The sequence below is a fragment of the Delphinus delphis genome, chromosome 15 (assembly GCF_949987515.2).
Source record: "Delphinus delphis chromosome 15, mDelDel1.2, whole genome shotgun sequence".
Taxonomy (NCBI): Eukaryota; Metazoa; Chordata; class Mammalia; order Artiodactyla; family Delphinidae; genus Delphinus; species Delphinus delphis.
The window spans coordinates 18,373,502-18,395,450 of record NC_082697.1 but is presented as its reverse complement, the minus strand read 5'-3'; the positions used below and the strand labels follow the sequence as shown (position 1 = coordinate 18,395,450).

The 21,949-nt window shown below is 56.1% G+C and overlaps 1 protein-coding gene across 2 annotated transcripts; it reads left to right on the top strand.

Annotated features, from left to right (window-relative positions):
* The first annotated feature begins 5,738 nt into the window (after positions 1–5,738).
* Positions 5,739–21,837, top strand: LPIN3 (lipin 3). 2 transcript variants are annotated; one of them, XM_060030776.1, is made up of 20 exons: positions 5,739–5,807; positions 9,201–9,393; positions 10,503–10,598; positions 11,541–11,806; positions 12,012–12,095; positions 12,623–12,743; positions 12,910–13,252; positions 14,151–14,250; positions 14,391–14,539; positions 14,942–15,035; positions 15,106–15,175; positions 16,749–16,841; positions 16,918–16,964; positions 17,699–17,837; positions 18,792–18,940; positions 19,133–19,219; positions 19,652–19,804; positions 20,024–20,138; positions 20,227–20,330; positions 20,512–21,837. In XM_060030776.1, the coding sequence occupies exons 2-20, from the start codon at positions 9,208–9,210 to the stop codon at positions 20,654–20,656; spliced, it is 2,541 nt and encodes an 846-aa protein (XP_059886759.1). In that variant the 5' UTR covers positions 5,739–5,807; positions 9,201–9,207; the 3' UTR covers positions 20,657–21,837. The 2 variants fall into 2 exon arrangements, with proteins under 2 accessions (XP_059886759.1, XP_059886760.1); XM_060030777.1 differs by lacking the exon at positions 5,739–5,807 and having other exon boundaries at positions 9,081–9,393; positions 13,117–13,252.
* Positions 21,838–21,949: the final 112 nt, after the last annotated feature.

The following is a 21,949-nucleotide window of genomic DNA, read 5'->3' as shown; positions in this document are numbered from 1 at the left end:
AGCCAAAAAATAAATAAATAATAATTTTAAAAAAAAAGACTGAACTATCCCCAGGTAGTTCTGCCCGGCCTCTGTACAAACTAGTCAGTACACTTGTAACACCGTTCCCACCCTTCTTCATCTAACTAATTCCAATTTATTTTTCAGGCTTAGATAGATATCTACTCGGGAAAACTTTCCTGGACCCTCCCATTCCTGCTACCTTACATCACAGTTGCCTGACTGCCTGTCTGTTCTTCTTCTTTCCCTTCTCCCTCCCCCCACCAAGACTGTGCCATCGCTGCAGCATCTCCAGTGCCTCACCCAGGCATGGGGCTCAGAATGATCATAAATGCCCTGCCTGGCGGTCCTCTACACCTCTATATCCTCTATACCTCTGCCTGGACGGGAGGTTCCTGCAGTTACTTCATGTCTTAGAACAACAGGTCGCAAACTAGAAACCCTTTGGTGTGGGGGAAGGGAGTTTATTCACATACAGATTGCTGGGCCCCACCCTCAGAGTTTCTGATTCAGTAGGTCTGGAGTAGGGCCTGAGAGTGTGCATTTCTAACAAGTTCCCAGGTGGTGTTGCAGCTGCTGGCCCAGGGACCACACTTTAAGAATCGTGTCTGGGACTTCCCTGGTGGTACAGTGGTTAAGAATCTGCCTGCCAAAGCAGGGGTCACAGGTTCAAGCCCTGGTCTGGGAAGATCCCACATGCCGCAGAGCAATTAAGCCTGTGCGTCACAACTACTGAGCCTGGGCTCTAGAGCCCGTGAGCCACAACTACTGAGCCTATGCGCCGCAACTACTGAGCCCACGTGCCTAGAGCCCATGCTCCACAACAAGAGAAGCCACCACAATGAGAACCGTGCACACTGCAACGAAGAGTAGCCCCTGCTTGCCACAACTAGAGAAAGCCCGCATGCAACAACAAAGACCCAACACAGCCAGAAATAAAATAAATAAATTTATTTAAAAAAAAAGAAAAGAGAATCATGTCTTACAACCTACAGACTAGGAGAAGGTATTTGCAAATGACACAGGGCTTAATTTCCAAAGTATAGAAACAGCTCATACAACTCAATATCAAAAAAACAAACAACCCAATCAAAAAATGGGCCAAAGACCTAAATAGACATTTCTTCAAAGAATCATACAGATGGCCAAATAAATGCTGGTGAGGGTTGGAGAAAAGGAAACCCTCCTACACTGTTAGTGGGAATGTAAATTCATGCAGCCACTATGAAAAACAGTATAGAGGTTCCTTAAAAAACTAAAAATAGAGCTACCATATGATCCTGCAATTCCACTCCTGTGCATATATCTAGAAAAGATGAAAACTCTAATTCAAAAAGATACATGCACCCCAATGTTCACAGCAGCACTATTTACAATAGCCAAGACATGGAAGCAACCTAAATGTCCATCAACAGATGAATGGATAAAGATGTGGTATACTCAGCCATAAAAAAGAATGAAATATTGCCAATTGCAGCAACATGGATGGACCTAGAGATTATCATGCTAAGTGAAGTTAGACAGAGGACAAATATTATATATCACTTATATGTGGAATCTAAAAAATAATACAAATGAAGTTATTTACAAAACAGAAACAGACTCACAGACATAGAAAACAAACTTATGATTACCAAAGGGGAAAGGGGGAGAGGGATAAATTAGGCGTATAGGATTAACAGATACACACTACTACATATAAAATAGATAAACAACAAGGATTACTGTATAGCCCATGGAACTATATTCAATATCTTGTAATAACTTGTAATGGAAAAGAATCTGAAAAATAATATATATATATATATATATATATATATATATATATATATATATATATAAAACCAAATCACTTTGCTGTACACTTGAAACTAACACAATATTGTAAATCAACTATACTTCAATTTAAAAAGAATCACATTTTAGAGCACCAGTTCCTTCACTGGCAAAAGAGGATAACTACTGTCCCTCCTGTACTAGGTTATGTGACAATCAAATGAGACAATGCAGATGAAAAACTCAGCATGTTGCCTGCACCCAGTAGGTGCTCAGTAAGTGTCTGCAATTACTACAGGGAATGGGCAGGAGAAACGCCAGGCAGGGAAAACATGAGAAGGGGCAGAGGTGGGAAAGGGCCCAAGCAGGGCAGCTGGCCTGGCAGAAGAGCACGGCCCAGCATAGCAGCCAGGGAGTCCTAGTTGCTCTATGGAAGCAGCTGGGAGCCACACATAGTTCTGGAGCAGGGCAGTGACAGGTGGAAGCTGTATGTGGCAACATTAAGCAGGAGGCCGTTGCAAACCCCATGTGCTGAGTACTCCTTGGCTGTTTGACCAGTTATAGGGGTGCCAGATTCAACCAGTAAAAATAAAGGATATCCCATGAAATTCGAATTTCAGATGCCAATGAATATTTTTTTTAGTATAAGTATGTCCCAAATATTGCATGGGACATACTTACACTAAAAAATCTTTTGTTATTTACCTGAAATTGAAAGTTAACTGGGCATCCTTTATTTTTATTTGCTAAATTTGACCATCCTGGCCAGACCTCAACTGCCTGCTGCCCAACCTACGAGTCTGCCTCCTGCAGGGAGCCCGTGCAGGTTCCTTTGCTTCCCTTCCCACCTTCAACGGGGCCACCAGGAGTGGTTGAGGAGACACTCCTGCAGCCAGTCTTGCTACCCATGACAAGTGGCCACAGCTGCAGGCCTGGGTGAATGTGTCCTCCCACTTCATGCCAGGTTCACCCAGCAAGAAAGCAGTGGGGAGCAATAAATAATCATTGGGTCTGAGACTTAAAGAACATATGGCCACCAAGTTCGATGAAGAAGGCAGTGCCCCCTACACTGATGGGTTACTCAAAAAACAAACAGTGGTGTAAGCCCCTCCGCCCTGCCCACAACCGGTGAGGGAGAGGAGAAAATTGCCTCTATCCTTAACACCAGAAATGGGCATACACAAGCGCTCATGCTGCTTGCACGCTCCAAGGACGCCTTGGAAATGGTGATGTAAACCACAGGCTAGAACAGGGTGGTCCCTGCCTCGTACATTTCAGTTGGGAGTTAGGACAAGTCATACCAGAGGCTGCCTGTCTTCCCCACCACCATAAGCATCAAATCCCAGATGATTCGTTGTTCTGGAAACAAGCCTGTCGGAAATCCAATTTCTGCAACAACCTTTATGTCAACTTTTTTTTTTCTAAGAAGGAACAATGAAAACAATGTGTACTCCTTTTTTTTTTAATGTGATAAACATTGTTGAACACCTAGTGTTTGCCCTGCGCTGTGCGCAGCGTTTTATTTAGCTCTGTAGTTCTCAGCCTTGACCGCACATTACAATCACCTGGAGAGTTTTTTGTTGTTTTTTTTTTAATTTCCACACCCCAGGCATCAGTACTTGCCAAGGGCATAGTGACTTCAGTGTGCACCCAAGGTTGAGAACCACTGATTTACTTCATCCTGTTTAATCCCCACAATACAATCCTGCAAGGTAGATTTTGTCTCCATCTTGCAGGTGAGGAAATTGAGCCTCAAAGAGGTAGCATTACTGTGGCATCTGTAGCCATAACCCCTGATCTGTCCTTCCTTCCCTCCCAGCCTCCCTTGAAGGATTCCTGATGTTTCCAGTTTTTCACTGCTGAATATAGTAGCTATATACAATGCTTCCACAGACATGTTTGTGGCATGGCTCTGCCCTCTGGCCACCTTAAAATAGCTTTGCTCCCGTCCCATCAGAGCTCTTCTGAGATACCAGCCAGACAGCCTGGTTTCAGGACTGACACCAAATGACTTTTGCTAAAGTAAGGACAACTGAGGCCAGTCACTTCCAGACAGGTCGTGTCATCTTGAGTCAGAACAAGAGCGGACACTTCTCACTCCCCACCGCCCAGTACTTTCTAAGCCTGACTCTTTGCCATTGTGCCCCATCCCTCCGAGCTTTTCCTGGGTTCCCGCCCTCTTTATAGCAAACTCCCTCACCTCCTGACCTTTCTCGGAGCATCTTCTTAGCAGGGGCCATCCTCACAGGTTGTGGGAGACGTCTTTGGTACAGGACAAGCCACCAACCACAGATCCAAAGGATAAAACCATTCCCTGGCCCAAGCCTCGATCCTTCAAATCTTCGCGCAACCCGGGCTTACCTGTTGCCTTCGTGGCGCCTGCCGGCGGAGAGGATGCGCAACTGGGCGAGAAGGCTGGTCATCGCCTGTCCTCTGCTGGCCAGTGGAGGTATTGACCCCGCTTCCGCTCCACCAGGGCATCAACTGGATGGAATGGAGAGTGGGCATTTATTGAGCTCCTGCTGTATGTCAGGACTGAACTGGACACGGGGGTGTAAGGATGAACGAGACCTGTTCTCACGGAATTCAAATTCAGAGAGGCTGACAATAATCAAATAGTTATTCAAGCGAATATGAAATTACAGCTGTGGGCTCTGTGAGTGTATAATACGAGGGTACGGTCCAGCCTTGGGGCGGGGGGAGTCAAAGCTGCCCCCGAGAGGGGACTTTTGAGCGCCAGGTGCCTCACAAAGTCATTTCAGGTAATCTCGAAAATCCTGCAAGGTGGCTACCCCCTTTGACAAAGTAGAAAAGTGGGGTCAGATTGGGGAAAGAATTTACCAAAGTCACACAGCGAGCTAGGAGCAAAGCCAGGAAGGTTTAGGTCGGCTCGATTGGAAAGTCTCTGCTTCTCCGCCGCTCCTGGGCTGGTGGCGGGCAACTGGGACTTTCCTTCGGGGAACGCTAGAGCGCGGGGCAGGACGGGCTGGAGCTGGAGTGGGCGGAGCCTGGAGCCTGGCCTCGCCCCTCACTCTATAAGGTGAAAGGACGCCCTTGGGCGTGGGGACTGGGCGGGGGCGGGGTCTCTTTAGGAGGTGGAGTCTAGACGGATTGAGACTTGCAGAGGCCGCCCTTGGCTCGTGGAAGGGGCGGAACCGGGATCTCACCCACTCCTAGAGGAGCCGGAAGTGCCTAGTGAGTGCGGGGCCGAAGACACCTGCTGATCTGTGCACTCAGGTAGAAGCGGCAGCTCCGGGGCCCGGAGTCCAGTGGGCAGCTCCTCAGGTAGGGCCCAACTAGAGCCAGAGATGAGGTATCCCTCCCCTGCCCCACCCTGCCCCGCCCATCTGTCCGGCCATCTGACCCTCATTCCTTCCTGTTCCCGGGCCTGAGGGGCCGGCTTCACTTCATCCCTCTCCCCGATCCAGGGGCTGCGGGCCCCCGCGGACATCCAGAATGTGGGATCGGGAGAGAGTGAGATGTAAAAACCTCTCAGGGGAAAAGTCTCACCCCAACTTCACTCCAGACTAACTGTGTCACCTTGGGGAAGACACCCACCCTCTCTGGTACTGAGTGTCCTCAGTTGCAAAACAGGGTCTGACCCTTGCCCACCTGCCCTGAGACTGGGCAGGTCAGATGAAGTAGTTGCGAAGGCTACTGGGGATCCTGGGTGGAGCTGCCTCCCTTCCAGGGCAATAGCAGTGCTGATTCTCCTGCCGCGTCTGGTCCTACACGGAGAGCCACATCCCCACCCCTCCCTGAATCTGGGAGCCCAGAAAGGCTGAGGGCTGACAACCAGGGCAGCTTGTTCTGGCTTTCCTGTGGTGGGATTGCGTGCAGGCCTGGGAGGCATGTGGATGTTCCCAGAGTAGGCTCTGAGGCCAGGGCACCTCTTGAGACCCTCCTGGAGCAAAGAGCGGGGCCACCATCATGCAGGGCCTTGAATGCCAAGTTAAGAAGTCTAAACTCTCAACTCAGGGCAGGGGCAGTGCATTGGAGTCTGACCTGTCGTGCCCTCAGGACCAGCCCGGGTGAGTGGGGCTGTCACGATTCCAGACACAGTGCTGCTGCTAGGTGGCGCGGGTGGGCGTCTACTGCATGCTGCTGCTTTACACGGGTTACGCCATGAATCCCTCATGCACCCCCATGTTACCCCATTCCAGAGGCCGAAAATGAGGCTCAGAGAGGTGAAGTGATTTGCACAGGGTCACAACTAGTAAGTGTCAGGGAGGGGATTAGAATCCAGACAGTCTCATGCCTTAACCACAGTGCCTGCTATCACCCAGGATCTGGGCATTGGTCATAAAGCCTTGACCTAGGCACCTGGAGGAGAAAGGAGGGGCCAGATGAGCAGGAAATTGGGGAATAAGACTCAGAGGGCTTGGGAGGGAGGGGTACCCATGAGTCCTGAGAGGAATTCAGCTGACCAGGTTCCCCAGGGGAAGGTGAAGTGTTTGATTTTAGCCATGTTAGTTTGGGGGTGAAGGGTGGTATAGGGGAGCCAAGAGGAGCTCTCCTCCATCGGGAGCAGACCAAGGAGGCAGAGCTGGTCCTGGGGGCAGGAGATGCCTTCAGGGATGGGGGCAGGTAGCGGAGAGGAGCCCGGGGCTTGGCTCACAGGAGTCCCCCTCCCTCTCCACAATGCTAAGCAGGCAGAGATGGGGGCATCCACTCGTGGGGCAGGAGGAACAAGGAGAGGAATGACTTCTAGGCTCCCATGACATTAGAGCTGAGAAGGTCTAAGAAATCCAGGTCTCGTTTCATAGAAGGGCAAACTGAGGCCAGCAAGTTACTTGCCCTAGAGTACTCCATGGGTGGATCAGAGTAGGACCCAGGTGCCCCCAGGTGCCCCCTTTGCCACTCAGCTCTTTCTGCTATTTCAGTGGCTCTCAACTGCGGGCAGTTTTGTCCAGCAGGGAACATTTGACAAAGTTTAGAGACAATCTGGTTGTCACAGCTGGAGGTAGGGTGCTACCTGGCATCTAGTGGGTAGACTAGGAATGCTGCTAAACATCTTAACAACACTCCCGCCAACCCTGCAACAAAGAATGATCCAGGGCTTCCCTGGTGGCGCAGTGGTCGAGAGTCCGCCTGCCGATGCAGGGGACACAGGTTCGTGCCCCAGTCCGGGAGGATGTCACATGCCGCGGAGCGGCTGGGCCCGTGAGCCATGGCCGCTGAGCCTGCGTGTCCGGAGCCTGTGCTCCGCAACGGGAGAGGCCACAGCAGTGAGAGGCCCGCATACCACACACACAAAAAAGAATGATCCAGCCCCAAGCAGCAGGGGTGGCGAAGTTGAGAAGCTCAGTAGTAGGTGGAGCCGAGCCTGTCTCCTCTGCCCCCTCCCCATCCACCCACCCACTGCCTGCTCTTTGGCTCTCCGCAGAGCAGATAGCTCAGACTTGGGCTGCCAGCTGGGCAGAACTTTGCCCCCACTCCCGGTGTGCCCCTCCCATGCGTGCTTCTTTATATTCCTGGAAGCTTCTGGAGTCTTCTCTGCTTTTCCTGGGCACAGTGGTCTAGAGCCCTGCCTACCACATGTCTCTTCTTGTCAGTCGGTCTGTCTCCCCAGACCCATATTCAGACTTTGGTGTTAGGGACAGAGAAACCAAAGTGGGAGTTTTCACCTATCACATAGCAGGTGCCTTGCAGATAAAAGATGTATTCAATTTGAGTGACGTTTTCGGGGTCCAAAGCGTTTCATTTTTTATCCCAAATTTTCACTTTAGCAAATCTCACAGGACCTTATGTTTGTGAAGCTCTCCGTTTCTAACCAGCTCCCAGGTGATGCTGGGCCCTGGACCACATTTTGAGTGGCGAGGCATTACAGGGCTGTGCAGAAGTGGGCTGGGGGCTGGGCGGCCCTCTCTGCAGACAATGGTGGTGTGGTTTGGGGACCATGGAGGGGAAGGAACCATGGTATGGAATCAGGAAACCAGGATATGAGTCATCACTCCCTCCCTCCATCTACGGCTTATTAGCTTCATAAGGTTTGGATAAGTCACTTGACTTTCGGACGCGCAGGCTCAGCGGCCATGGCTCACGGGCCCAGCCGCTCCGCGGCATGTGGGATCCTCCCGGACCGGGGCACGAACCCATGTCCCCTGCATCGGCAGGCGGACTCTCAACCACTGCGCCACCAGGGAAGCCCCCACTTGACTTTTTTGAAGGGTGATCTTGCATGGCAGGCGGAGCTCCAGGGGTTCTGTTGCAAGGTCAGAGGGAAATGCCCTGTGGAGCTGGGATGGTTTGGGGTCCTGGCAGCCAGAAGGGCCTAGGCCACTGGCGAGGCCAGCAGGGAAGGGGCGACGAGCTGAAGCTGGCAGGGCGGGCACCATGCCAGGGTAGAGGTGGCTCTGCCTGTTGTGGGAGCGCTGGAGGGACCGGCCTGGCTGGGGGAAGAAGGAGCAGCTTTGGTGGGCCAGGGGCCAGCCGAAGGCCTGAATGTGGGTCTGAGGAGTAGGGGTCGGGGGCTGAGAACTATGTCCTAGAGACACTGGGGTCAGGTTGTGGCCATGGACGGGCTTCCCACGTATCCCAGGGAGACTGGGAAGAATTTTGGAGTTTGAGCCTTAAATTTTGTAGTTTGGGCCCAGCTATAGGGGGTGCCCCAGCTATAGGGGGTGCCCTACTGCAAGCATCTGAGAACTGGGCAGAGCCTTAGGTACCTGAGGTACCCCCACCCCGGCCCCCCACAAATTAGCCACAATAGCCCAGCAAGGTCCCTTCCAACTTCTAGGACCAGGAGGCAGCAAGACAGCTGAACCCATTTCTCAGATGGAAAAACTGAGGCTCCCTCCTCCCCACTTCCTGGAAAGAGATCAGCCTTCAGGACTGTCACCTGTTACCCAGCAGGGCCCTGGGCCTGATCTATCATGAGGCTGCCCCTTATTGCCCCTCAGGGAGGGGTGCCTGTCCCCACAGTTGGGGCCATCCCAGTGGTTCACACCGAGGGCTCTGCAATCACACAGGCCTGTATGTGAACCCTGGCTCCTGACTAGTGGCCGTGGGCAAGTCACTCCACCTCTCTGAGCCTGGGCTGGCTTGTCTGTAAACAGGTATGATGAAACCTGCTCGGCCAGCCTGGCAGGTTGTTGTAAAGATGAAATGAGCTGCGGTCATTATCATTACTCATGGCATTTAGAGGCTCACAGCGCCCCGGATGGCCTTACCCGGTGCCCTGATTTGACAGATGTGGGCAGCAGCCCTTGGAGAAGGGAGGTGGCCGTCCAAGAGCCCCACGGCCAGTGGGGATTAGAGCCCACGTCTTCAGGCGCACCTCCCACCCCATCACTGCTGCCCATCTGCAGAGGTGCCCCGAGGGCCACACGCTGTAAGCTTGGGGTCCCAGGGGTCAGGCTGCAGAGCCCCGTACGGAGGCCGGTGGGTCAGGCCTTGGTCCCAGCACCACCTCCCTTTACCAGCACAGCCATGAACTACGTGGGGCAGCTGGCAGAGACTGTGTTTGGGAAGGGGCTGTACCGGGGCCTGAACCCGGCCACGCTGAGCGGGGGCATCGATGTGCTGGTGGTGAGGCAGGCGGACGGCTCCTTCCGGTGCTCGCCCTTCCACGTGCGCTTCGGCAAGCTGGGCGTCCTGTGCTCGCGGGAGAAGGTGGTGAGTGATGGCAGTAGAGGGACCTCTGCAGGGCGCACTCAGGAAGCCGGGATAGTCACTACAGTCCCAAGACACGAACCAAACCTCCCTGGGGCAGGGATGTGTCCTCTGGACAGGCTTCCCTTCTTTTGTATTTTCTTGGAAGGTTTTGGGTTGGTTTGGGGGTTTTGGTCCAGGAGGGCCCTTATTTTCCCCTGGAAGCAGCACAGCAGGGCAGCCTTCTGTACTGGGGCCATCAGACCTGGCTCCAGCTTCCTGAGACCTTACCTGTGTATTCCTGGTAAGTCACCTCACCTGAACAAATTGATACACTCTCATTACCTGGTGATTAAATAAGAGGTGGTAACACTGTCCCAGGGCGAGGCATGGGGCTGATACTCAAAAATTACCTCCTCACTCTTAGGAAACCGGCACCGTCTTCATGGGGCTCAGGTGAACGTGACAGATTTTTGTTAGCACTGAGTTCTGGTTCTGGTTTGGTGCGCCCAAACCCTCTTCACACTGGGGTGACTGTGAATCTTCCAGAATCCTAATGGGAGAGTGTAACCTTGAGGGAGACAGTATAGCTAAGTGGTTAAGAGCTTGCGTTGTGGATTCAGACCTTCTGGGTTCATAGTAATTCCCAGAGAATTACTTAACCCCTCTGAGCCTCAGTTGCCTCATCTATAAAGTGGGGATAATGATGGGAGGTACTGCCAGGGGTTGCTGTGAAGATTAAATAAGATGGTCTATGTAACACACTGGACGAAGTGCCCAGGAAAGTGTCATTCTTACTGTTGTTCATGTTACCCACAAATGTTCGGGCACTCTTCTGCGGGTTGGGGACACACAGGGACAAGATTGGATCGTGTTCTTGTTCTTATGGGCTGTGGGAGAGAGAGGAACACAGAAACCAAGGCATAAACAAGAATACTGAGATGGTGAGCAGAGACCCTCAGAGTGGGGAGCAGGGGGCTCCCCGAGGTCTGGGGGGAGAGAGTTCCAGAAAGTGCAGTGCTCTGGGGCAGCAGGGAGCCTGTGTCTCCAGGACCAGCTGGGAGTCCAGAGGACTGAAGCATGGGAGTAAGATCCGACGGTGGGGAGCCCCATCCCACCACGCCCCATTACAGGTAGACATCGAGATCAATGGGGAGCCAGTGGACTTGCACATGAAGCTGGGGGACAGCGGGGAGGCCTTCTTCATCCAGGAGCTGGAGAGCGATGTGGTAAGTGCCTCTGGGCCTGCCTGGCCCTGTCTCTTCACTAGTGTTCCCTCCAGGCGGGGCCTGGGGATTTGTCACCGTCCCCACTGTGGGGAGGACCCCATCGGCGAGGGTCTGAGGCAGGGGTGTCAGGACGTGCTGGTGGACCCTGGGGAGGGATGGGGGCAGGAAGGGCTGGCGCTTTTGGGGGGAAGTTTTCTCAGAAGAGGACACTTGAGCTGGGCCCCTGAAAGGGGAAAAGGAGGCCCTCCCTGGGCAGCTTGGAGAGGAGGAGGGTGCCGAGCAATGGCCGGGACTGGAAAGCATAAGATGGCTTGTTGTAGATCTGGTGCCGGCTCGGGGCAGCTGGAACATGGAAGTGTGGGAGCAGGGGAGGACCAGAGGGGTGTTTGCAGGAGGGAAGCAGGGCCCAGCAGAAGCCAGTAGAGGTGTTTAAAGTTTTGACAAACTTAATAATTGAGCCCCTACTCTACTGTAGGCCAGAAACAGCAGTAGACCTGGATGAGGGGTGACCCCTGCCAAAAAAGAAGGTTCCCAGACTAACCTGGGAGACAGACATGTAAACAACAGATGAAAGAACTATTTGGTTATTGCAGCGAAGGGGGCTGGAACTGAGGCTGAAAAAAGTCAGGGCAAGCTTCCTGGAGGAGGTGACACCTGGCTGAGTCTTAAAAGGGGAAGTAGGTGTCTGCTGTGGTAGATGTGGGCAGGGGAGATGAGAGGCTGATGCCCAGGTTTCTGTCTGGACTGTGTGGTTGCCGTGGGCTGCCAGAGGTGTAGGCACCCCTGGGATTGGGGCTGCTTTATCTCTGTTAGGGAACGTTGAGGCCAGCAACAGTTACAAGGCCATGCTACCACTGGCTCTGTCCAGCCTCCAGGCCTGTTTTCCTGCCCCCTGCCCCCAAGCTGCAGACCCCTCAGCCCTGCCCCCGATCTGCTCCACAGGAAGACATGCCTCCCCACCTGTGCACATCACCCATCCCTTGGGGGGGCCTGTCTGGGTTCCCTTCGGACTCCCACCTGGGCACAGCCAGAGAGCCTGAGGCCAGCATCGCGGGCACAGCCTCCACGGGGTGGAAGAAGAAGCGTCGCAGGAGGAAACCCAGGCGGAAGGAGGACGCGGTGGCAGCCGATTCTAGTTCGGAGGAGCTGGAGGCAGGCACTGGGAGTGAGCTATCCCTGCTGGAAAAGCCGAGGCCGGAGCCCCCGGGGTATGTAGGGGGTTGAGGGTGTAGGAATGCCACTTGGGGTTCAAGCACAGTGTCCTCTGCTGATGCTGTGTGACCCTGGGCTAGGTCCTTGACCTCTCTGGCCTTTAGTTGCTTTGCTTCATCAAGCCCCTGATGTCCAGGCTTCCATGCCCTTCCCAGGTTGCCTGTCCTATCACTGACCATTTATTTCCCTGTGGTCCCGCAGCAGTGTCCAGCCAGAAGGAGAGGCCTCACCGCAGCCGAAAGACATCTACCCCTACTCCGATGGGGAGCGGCCCCCCCAGGCCAGGTGAGAGTCCAGGTGGGCTACAGGCAGAGACTCAAAGCCAAGGTCTCAGAGGGCTCTCCATTTACATTTTTCTGATGAATAACGACATAGAACATATTTATTGTGTTTACCAGCCATTTGTGTGTCTTTTCAGTAAAGTGTTGACATTCAAGTCTTTTGCCCATTTTTTTTTGTTGTGGTAGAACACACATAACATAAAATTTACCCTTTGAAAGGGCATAATTCAGTGGCATTTAGTATGTTCACAATGTCATACAACCATCACCCCTTATCCAATTCCACAACTTTTTCGTCACCCTTAGTGGAAACCCTACACCCGTTGAGAAGTCACAGCCTTGCCATTGTTTCGTTTTGCTTTGGTTTTTCTACTGGATTGCCTTCTTATTGTTGATTTATAGGAGTTCCTTATACATTCTGGATCCAACACAGGCATAAATACGTGTTGCAGAAAAAATTTTCCCAGGCCAAGGAGGGCGGCAGGGGGTGGCAGGCTGGCCTGGGGGCCTCTGAGTTCTTGCTTCCTGCAGCCTCTCAACGGGTGGGCTAACATCCCCCAAGAGTGACTCGGAGCTGGAGCTGCGGACCCCCGAACCCATCCCCCTGAGAGCTGAGTCCCACATGCAGTGGGCCTGGGGGAGGCTGCCTAAGGTTAGTTCCCCTGTGTCAACCCTCCATCCTTACCTTTCAGCGGCTCCGTGGCCCCTGCGGGTCAGGACTGGAGTGACTTGAGACTTGGGCCACCTCCCTGAGGCCTTTTGGGGTGTGGGAGGCAGGCCCTGCACCGCCCCGTCTTCCCGCATTTGTTTGATCGAAGGTGGGCAACGCTGAGTGGCCCGCGTCCTCAGTGGTCCCTGATGGCAGCTCCAAGACAGCCTCTCCACCTCAGGGGGCGCCCAGCACCCCCTCTGCCTCTGTGGTTGGCGTGGACCCTTCGGGAATTCCAATCCTGCAAACAGGGCCTGGCACCCACCTTCTTCACCCTGACACGGAGGTGCCTGCTCTGGTGGGTCCCCCTCTCCAGCCCCCTGAGAGAGAGGAAACCAAGACTCAGAGTTCCGGGGATGTGGGCCTCCCTCCTCCCTCTGAGTCGTGGAGCTGGGCTGCTTTGGAGGCCCCCGCTTGCACAGGGCAGCCGGAGGGGATCTCCAGGAGGAAAGGTGAGTGATAGCTGGACCCCTCCCACTGCTGCCCTGGCCTCACGTTATCCCCTGGGTGGACTCTGGAATTTCAAGCATGTTTGAGCACCTCCTGTGTTCCGAGCACTGTTTCTGGCCCCGGCCCTCATGGGACTCACAGTCCAGAGGGGTAGACAGATGACAGACGCATAACAGGAGGAGCATGATGTTGGGGGGGCGGGACGCAGGACAGAATCATTGGTTGGGACGGGGGCTATTTAAATCATGTGGCCAGGGATGGCCTCTCTGCGCGGGTGATGCCTGAGCTGAGACGTGGGCCATAAAGATCCAGCCGAGTGAGGACCAGGGGAAGAGAATTCTAGGCAGAGAGAACATCAAGGCCATGAGGAGGGAGAGAGGTTTCATGTCTAGGAACTGAGGCAGCTGGTGTGTCCTGAGCGAGGCCAGGGAGAGGGTTGGGAGGGGAAGCTGGCACCTGGGCTATCCAGATGGGTAGTTACTGGCTATATGTGGCTATTTTAAATTAAATTTAAATTAATTAAAATTAAATAACACTTGCAGGACTTCCCTGGCGGTCCAGTGGTTAAGACTCCGTACCTCCACTGCAAGGGGTGCGGTGTGATCCCTTGCTGGGGAACTAAGATCCCATATGCCACACGGCATGGCGAAAAGAAAAAAAAGAATTAAATAACACTTAAAATTCTATTTTTCCATCACACCACATTTTAAGTATGCCCAGTAGCCTTCTGTGGCCAGCAGCTACCCTACTGGACAGTGCAGACATAGGACTTTTCTAGCATTGCAGAAAGTTCTACTGGACAGTGCCACCTTAAGGCATTCAAAGGTAGGGGGACGCACACTGATCACAACACTAGTCCTCACGGGTTAGGTCTACATATGTCCCCTCCTCTGCTCTCAGGCTCCCTGAAGAGAAGCCAGCACCTGGGCCCCAGTGAAATCTACCTGGATGACTTGCCCTCCCTGGATTCTGAGAATGCAGCCCTTTACTTCCCCCAGAGGTGCCTGGGTTCTGGACGCCAGGGTGTCCTGGGATTGGGGCCTGTGGGGCCAGGAGTCGGCTATCAGGGGCCTGGGAGGGCTCCAGCCCCTCCTCCCAGCCTCCTTGTATTCATGTCACTATTGGCCCCTTTGTCCCCAGCGACTGTGGGCTGGGGGCCAGGAAGTGGAGTGAAGCCGGAAGCCAGAAGTCTCTGGGGGACTACAACCCAGAGCCCACTCGGGACACAGCGGACACAGTAGTGCTGTCCCTCTCGGGGGGGCTGGCTGACAGCGGAGACATCTCTGTGGGTATGCTCAACTGTGGCCCCCCACCCCTCCAAGGACTGTCACTGAGCCCAGGGGACGGGAGAAGAGAGGGAAGACCCCGGGGTGGGGGGGTAGCAGAGGTGTGCACGACTCTGGGGTTTGTGGAGCCCACCCTGGGCCAGCAAGCCCTGGGCATCTCCAAGACCCCGTGAAGCAAATGCTAAGTCATGCTAGGCTGTGACTTATCCTGTGAATCCAGGATGGCAAGTGCCTGGGGTGGGACCATCAGGTGCCAGAACCCCAGGTAGCAAGGAGCCCTGCTAGGTCGAAGACCCAAGTTGCAGGAGGCCTGAGCAGCAGAGGCGGGGCAGCCGGGAGGGGCGGGGGCAACGGGTCACGTGGGATGTGCTGGCCTCACCCCTCGCTCTCTGTCTCTGTGCCCAGAGAAGTTCAACCAGCACATCGTCTCCTACCAGGACCTCGCCCAAAACCCCGGCCTCCTGGACGACCCGAACCTGGTGGTGAAGATCAACGAGAAGTGGGTATCGGGACTGGGCCGCTGGATCGCCCCGCCCTCCACGGCCCTAACACCCTATCTGTCTCTCCAGGCATTATAACTGGGCTGTAGCTGCCTCCATGATCCTCTCCCTGCAAGCTTTCCAGAAAAACTTGCCCAAGGTAATGGTTATAGCACCCCTGGGCCTCCTGGGGGACGTGGCCATAGCCTTGGGGTCGGGGGCCCTTGGCAAGGAAGTGGAGGGTGGGCAGAGATGGGCTTGGGGCTGCAGGACCCACTCTGAGAGAAGAGACCCAGGTCCTCTGAAGCCTTGCCCCAGGCCGTGTGGACGAAGCACCCCCCGCTTCCCTGGTTTCCTGACATGGCTGAATCCATTTGGATTGGATTTAGACTTGACTTCAAAGGAATTCAGGACAAACCAGAGGCGACAGGGACATGCCTTCAACAGGAGGTTTTGGGATCTGCGAGACAGTCTCGGGAGATGGAGGTCCTCTGAGACCCTCTCCAGGCTGGGCTGCAGGGGATTGCTTTATCAGCACACAGTCGTTGAGTACCTACTGTGTGCCGGGCCCAGACTGGGGACAGTCGTGCCCTCACAGGAAGACAGTTAATCAAAGACTCAGCCAAATGAATATAAAATTCAACTGGGAAGGAGAGGTCTGGGGGTTTGCTGAGCAAGCGCCCACCGGGTAGAGGTCTGAAGGATGAGTAGGCAAGGGGTGGGGAACAGCATGTGCAGGTGCTCAGAGGTGGGAAGGACCAGCCTCTATAGTCCCTCCCAGAACCTCTATCCTGTGCAGGGCTGGCCTGCACCTGCCCCTTCTGCCCCTCTGGGAGCCACCCAGTGCCCCACCCTGGTCTGGCCCATCATTACTGGCTTGGCTTGCCCAAAGAACATCGCTCACCTGATGTTGACAGCTGGTGCCTCCCTTTGGTGAAGCTCAGCTCTATCCTCTGGCTGGTTCTGGGTTGGAGCAAGGACCCAGAGCTTGTGGGAAGAGAGAGGGTCCCCCCATGCTTGGCTTTCCTCACCTTACCCAGAGAGACCCACCACCTAGGGGAAAACTCTCCCAGCCTGTTCCCAGCCCCAGTGGACACCCTGGCTGTTTTCCTCGACTTGGGTTCTCCATTCTGTGTTTGCAGGAAGCTGATATGTCTCCTAGGTGGGCCTGGGCCCTCCCTGGATTTATCTAGCACAAATCTAATCAGAATTTTTCGCAGGGTCATGTTGTCCCCACCAGACAATGACGGTAACAAGCAGAGAGGGAGGCTGTTCGCGGGATAGATCACTGACCTTAGGAATTGCCCATGTTGGTCTTGGAGGTTGAGGGTGGTACTGACTAGACTGTCCCTGCCACCAGTTGGTGGCATCATGCAGGGAGACCCAGATCTTGAGAGTCTCCCAAAGCGCTGCCTTTAGCTACTGGAATAGGGAGACTGAGCCACAAGGTCTGGAGGCCAGGCCAAGGCTGGTCTAGAGCTGGGGGTGGGGGGGTCAGGGCTGGGGTGGAGTGGAGGCGGGCAGAGGTGGCCCTTGTTCTCCCATGCTCATCTCCTTGAACCAGTGCTCAGAATCCCAAGATGGGGGTGAGGATGCTTCTTTAGCCTCCAGATGTTGGTAGCACCTTGCTGTAGGGTCAGCCCCAGACTCTGGGCCCATGGGGGCCCCAAGGGCAACGTAAGGTGGGATTTTGTGGTACAGGAAAAAATGCCATGGCCTTCATCTGCCTGCAGAGCACCGTGGACAAGCTGGAGAAGGAAAAGATGCCCCGGAAGGGAGGGCGGTGGTGGTTTTCCTGGCGATGCAGGGACTTTCCGGCCAAGGAGGTGGGTGGTCATGTCCACAGGGCGGGGCCGGCACAGGCAGGAGGCGGGGTTCACTAGATGGATATTCTCCCCACAGTGCAGAGTCCGGAGGGAGAAAACCGCAGCGCGGCAGCAGCAGCTGGGGTGAGCTGGATCTCCTGCCTGGGGCTCTGCAGCTGGAGCTCAGCCTGGGAAAGATCACTGTGGGAGCGGCAGTGGAGCCAGAACCCCTCCCCTGCCGTGGCATGTGTTTGTCCCTCTGCAATCACTTCTACACCTCTTCTTTCTCCTGGGACATGTCCCCATGTCACAGATGGGAAAGCCTAGATACACCAAAGTTCTCGCAGCCGGGAAGTGGCAGGGCTGGAATGGGTACCCAGACTCCCGGCCCAGACAAAGGGCTACCATACGAAGGCGGAGAAGGGCTTCCTCTCTCCACCAGGGGCCAGCTGGCCCCAGCTGACCTTGCTTCCTTTTTTCATGTCTGAAGTGACCCAGGATGTCCAAGGCTGGGTGGGGGGTGATCAAGGACGGGCTGACTGCCTCCCACAGCAGGTGGGATTGGCCACGATGCAATTCTAGATTTTTCTGGTGCACATCCCCAAAGCAGGTACCAGCATCCTAGCTGTGGAGAGCGGCCTGGGGCCTGGGCGACCCGGGTCTCTGCTCCAGCTCTGCAGTCACCGTTCTGGGTGTAGACTACTAGCCTGTTTCCTGATGTCTGCTGCCACCCCCAAAATGGGTGGCACCTAAAGGGAGGGGTCCTTAGAGGGGCAGAGACCAGCAGCAGGCTCCTTGCGGCCTGGGTGAGGGGTGGGCATCTACAGGAGTGAAGGCCTTGGCTGGGGGAAGTGGCTCAAGCGCCGGGCGGCCCGCAGGGAGAAGACGGAAGCCCCGAGCAGTGAGGACGATGCCCCCGACAGCCCCATCCTTCTGGAGGCCCCCTCCCCACCCCTCTCGCCTCCGGCCCACACTCCTACCTACAAGAAGTCCCTCCGCCTCTCCTCCAATCAGATTGTAAGTGTGTGCAGGTGTGGGAGTGGCGGGCCTGAGAGGACGGTGTTCCCGAGGCCCTCAGGGCCCAGCTGAGGAACGGCTGGTGTTCCGCAAAGCCCCGAATCCATCCCTGTGGCAGCCGCCTGCCGGCCTCTGCTTGCGTCATCCGGGGACAGCTTTCTGTGCCGCTTCTTCACGTGCCAGCCCATTCTCTGTTGGATGTTCTCGCTAGAAAAGCCCCCTCTTATGGCATCTTAATATACCTACCTGCGGTGGGCTGGCTGGCTCTGGGCCTGCCTTTGGGAGCTACAGGAACCAAACGGCCCATGACAGCCTCTCCGATTCTGGCAACCCCAGGCCCCCAACTCACACCTCGGAGTAACTGTGGCTCCTGTCATGTCTTCTTCCTGAGTGGAACTCTGTGGTCAGAGAGGTGCCCAGGAGAGTCTGGCGCACCTGGTACAGAGTGGCCGCCCTGTGTGGTTCCCTGGGGCTCACACCCAACTCGGGGTCAGCCAGGTCACAGGCTGTGGCTAAGAACTGCCCTGATCCTTATCTCTGGACCAAGGACAGGGCTAGGTCTCTCTTTGGCGGGGATGTCCCAGGTACCCTAGCCCCAGGCAGGAGGCTGCCTGTGAAGATCCCCACAGGGGCCCCTCTGCCCAGAGCAGTGCTGGCCCCAAGGCTGACCTGAGAAACCTGGACGGGGTCATGGGCCAGGCTTGGTCCGGGAGCGTCATCTCAAAGCTCCTGTGCCTGGAGCTCTGCAGGCCCCACCAGCACCCCTCACCTCCTCCTTGAGCCACCTTCTGCCTACATGGCTGTCTCTGCTGAGCTCAGGAAGGTTCTTGAGTTGGGAGGAACAGGAGAAAGAGAGGCCCATGGAGATGGAAGGCCACAGTTCTGGGGGGGTTGGCGGTGGGCGGACAGCGTCCAGCTGCGGCAGCTCACAGTTCCCCCCTTGCCTGGCCTCAGCGGCGCCTGAACCTGCAAGAAGGTGCCAACGAGGTGGTCTTCAGCGTGACCACCCAGTACCAGGGCACCTGCCGCTGTAGGGCCACCATCTACCTGTGGAAATGGGACGACAGGGTGATCATCTCAGACATTGATGGTACCATCACCAAGTGAGACCCGGTCGGCTGTGGAGGGGGAGAGGGAGGGCCTGGGGACTCGCCTCCCTCTGTGCTGGGGGAGGGGGGACAGGGAGAGAGGCCCTCCCCTCCCGATGGGCCATCCTGGGATGGGGGCGGGGCCACACCCACAGAGCAGGAGGGCCACGTGAGGCTGCCTTGGCGTGACCATCACTCTGGGTCTAGGTCGGATGTCCTGGGCCACATTCTGCCCCAGCTGGGGAAAGACTGGACACATCAGGGCATCACTAGTCTCTACCACAAAATCCACCTGTGAGTGCCTGGACTGGGCTGGGGTGGGACCCCAGGGAGGCAGGAATGGCCTGGCCTCAGCCCCGGGAAGCCAGGCTTGGGGACCCACAGGGAAGGAGACCAGGGCAGGTCCCTGGAGTGCTGAGACCTACTGCTCCTCAGTTCTCCTGTGAAAGACTCGTCTCTTGGGGCTGCGGTCGGGCTCTGAGTCTAGCTGCTGGCCTTCCTGCCGTAGGCAAAGCCTACAGACTTGCCCAAGTCCTCACCTGTCCTGGTCCACCTGGGCCTCAGGACTCTGTGCACGCTTCTTCTCCCTCTCAGCCCTGGCTCAGCTCTTAAGTCCCCTCCTTGCAGAGGCTCCAGGGTTGGGCTGAGCTGGCCGAAGCCCAGAAGGCGAGATGGGGATGGCTGGTCTCTTGACGGCTCTGCGCTACCCCTTTGTCCCGCCCCCAGAAATGGGTACAAGTTCCTGTACTGCTCGGCACGGGCCATCGGCATGGCTGACCTCACCAAGGGGTACCTGCAGTGGGTGAGCGAGCGGGGCTGTGGCCTCCCTGAGGGCCCCATCCTGCTGTCTCCCAGCAGCCTCTTCTCTGCCCTGCACAGGTAACCGCCCTGCACAGGTAACCTCCCCATGGGACGTGAGCCCACAGCCCAGCAGGGGGTTGCACAGGCCCACTGCCAGCCCTGCACAGCCCAGGCTGGGCCAGCATCAGACCTCGCTCAGATGTCCACTGGGTCAGACCCTGTCACCAGCACTGTCACCTCACCCTGCCATCCTCTGGTCGCTAACCCCTTCCCTGCCCATGGCCCCGACTGCCGCAGGGAGGTGATTGAGAAGAAGCCAGAGGTGTTCAAGATTGCCTGCCTGAGTGACATCCAGCAGCTCTTTCTGCCCCAGAAACAGCCCTTCTATGCCGCCTTTGGGAACAGGCCCAATGTGAGTGTCCCCTCCACGACGGGGGCGGGGGGCCTGAGCCACCTTCTCCACACCTCCCAGCCCACCGACCCCTCCTTGTCTCCTGTAGGATGTCACTGCCTACCGGCAGGTCGGCCTGCCTACATCCCGCATCTTCACAGTCAACCCCCGAGGAGAGCTCAGCCAGGAGTTCATGAAGAATCACAAGTCCACGTGAGGCCAAACCCTGCCACGTGCCTCCCCAGCCCCGCCTCTCCCTGGGACCCAGTGCCACCCCGCCCCCGCCAGGGACCCCTCCCCGGCCCAGGGCTCCCGGGAAGGACCCCTCCACCTGCCGTGGTGGGGCTGAAGCCCGGCAGCGGCTGAGCCTCACTCCAGCGCCTCCTGCCCGTAGGTACGAACGGCTCGGTGAGGTGGCTGAACTCTTCTTCCCACCTGTGGCCCGTGGCCCCAGCACAGATTTGGCCAGCCCCGAATACAGCAACTTCTGCTACTGGCGGGAGCCACTGGCCCCTGTGGACCTCGACACCTTGGCCTGAACGAGCCCTGGCTGCTCCCCAGGACTGTGTGTCCCAGGGCATGGGGGTTGGAAGTTGGATGCTGCAGGGCCAACCCACTGAAGGGGAGGAGGGGGCTGCGGGCTAGTTGTGGCCTCTCCTGTCCCCTGCCTTTGCCAGCTGAGCCGTGCTACAGGCCTCAGCATGGCCCTGCCCTGTAGCCATTAAGTGACTGGGTCCTTGCAGCATTCTCCATACCATTGATATCTGTCCCTGTCACCCTGGGACCCTGCCTCAACTCCTGATAGGACAGAGACAAGAAGGAAGCCCCTATGAGGTTTGAGACCTGTAAGCCCAGGAAAGGGTTGGTGGCAGCCAACAATCAGGGAAGAAATTTTCCCCCGACCCACTTTGGGGAGCCTGGACCATACCCTCTGAAGCTAGACCCTACATAGCCCTGGCCCCTTCCCATAGCTCTGGAGCCAGACATCACTGCTCTCCCACGCTGGTGCCCTGATTATCTCAGCACATCCCAACCCCAGATACTCTAGGGCCCCCCCAACATCTGGGAAGGGGGGATCCCAGGGCAGTGCCAGGGCTGAGGGGGTGTGGCTCCCACTTGGCCTAGTACATACCCAGCTGCCATCCCTGCCCCTCCTCACACCCCTGCTGAGGACACAGCCCCAAACCCTGCCAGGGCAGGTGCCTGGCCTCCCCCAGCCTTTGCCAGTCATTTCACTGCCCGCACAGCTGCTGAGTGAGCTTCTGCCCAAGGAGCAGGGCTGACACCCCACTGCAGCCTTCCCGCCTACTGCCTTTGGGGAAGAAAATTCCTTTAGACAGGCTAAAAGCTTTAATCCAGGCCTGCCCTCCCCCAACGGCACCAAAGTGGGGGGCAGAACACCAAATGTCAGGAACCCAGAAGGTGGGGCTGCAGGGACCTGCAAAACACCATGGAAGGGCCCGAGCTGCTGTGGGGAAACTGAGGCTGGGAACCTCAGCAGGGATGGGCCTCTGGGGCGTACGCAGGCCAGACGAACGCTTGTGTTCAGGTATGTTTTCATACCTGAATTTCTCACCACCTTGTGAACATCCGGGCAGGGCTGGGGTTTTCCAAGGATGTTGGAAACTAGGCCTGGAGCCCTTTTCCTCCAGCTGTGGCCTCCTGCGCAGGGTCTGGCCTCATTCAGGCCATGATGTGCATGAGGGCCACCCTTTGGAGAGAGGCCCTAACCTGGGGTGGAGGGAGATTCTCCTCCAAGTGGGAAGGAGAGGATCACGTGGGGACCAGAGTACCCCAAAAACATCTTTGGGGAGGGGAACGAAAAGGATAAA

Bases quoted from the DNA above. Each gene is read 5' to 3' on its own strand.
- LPIN3 (XM_060030776.1), top strand. From the start codon at position 9,208: ATGAACTACGTGGGGCAGCTGGCAGAGACTGTGTTTGGGAAGGGGCTG. The intron at 16,965-17,698 runs GTGAGCTGGATC...GGCGGCCCGCAG, and splicing joins GCGCGGCAGCAGCAGCTGGG to GGAGAAGACGGAAGCCCCGA. The intron at 18,941-19,132 runs GTGAGACCCGGT...CTCTGGGTCTAG, and splicing joins ATTGATGGTACCATCACCAA to GTCGGATGTCCTGGGCCACA.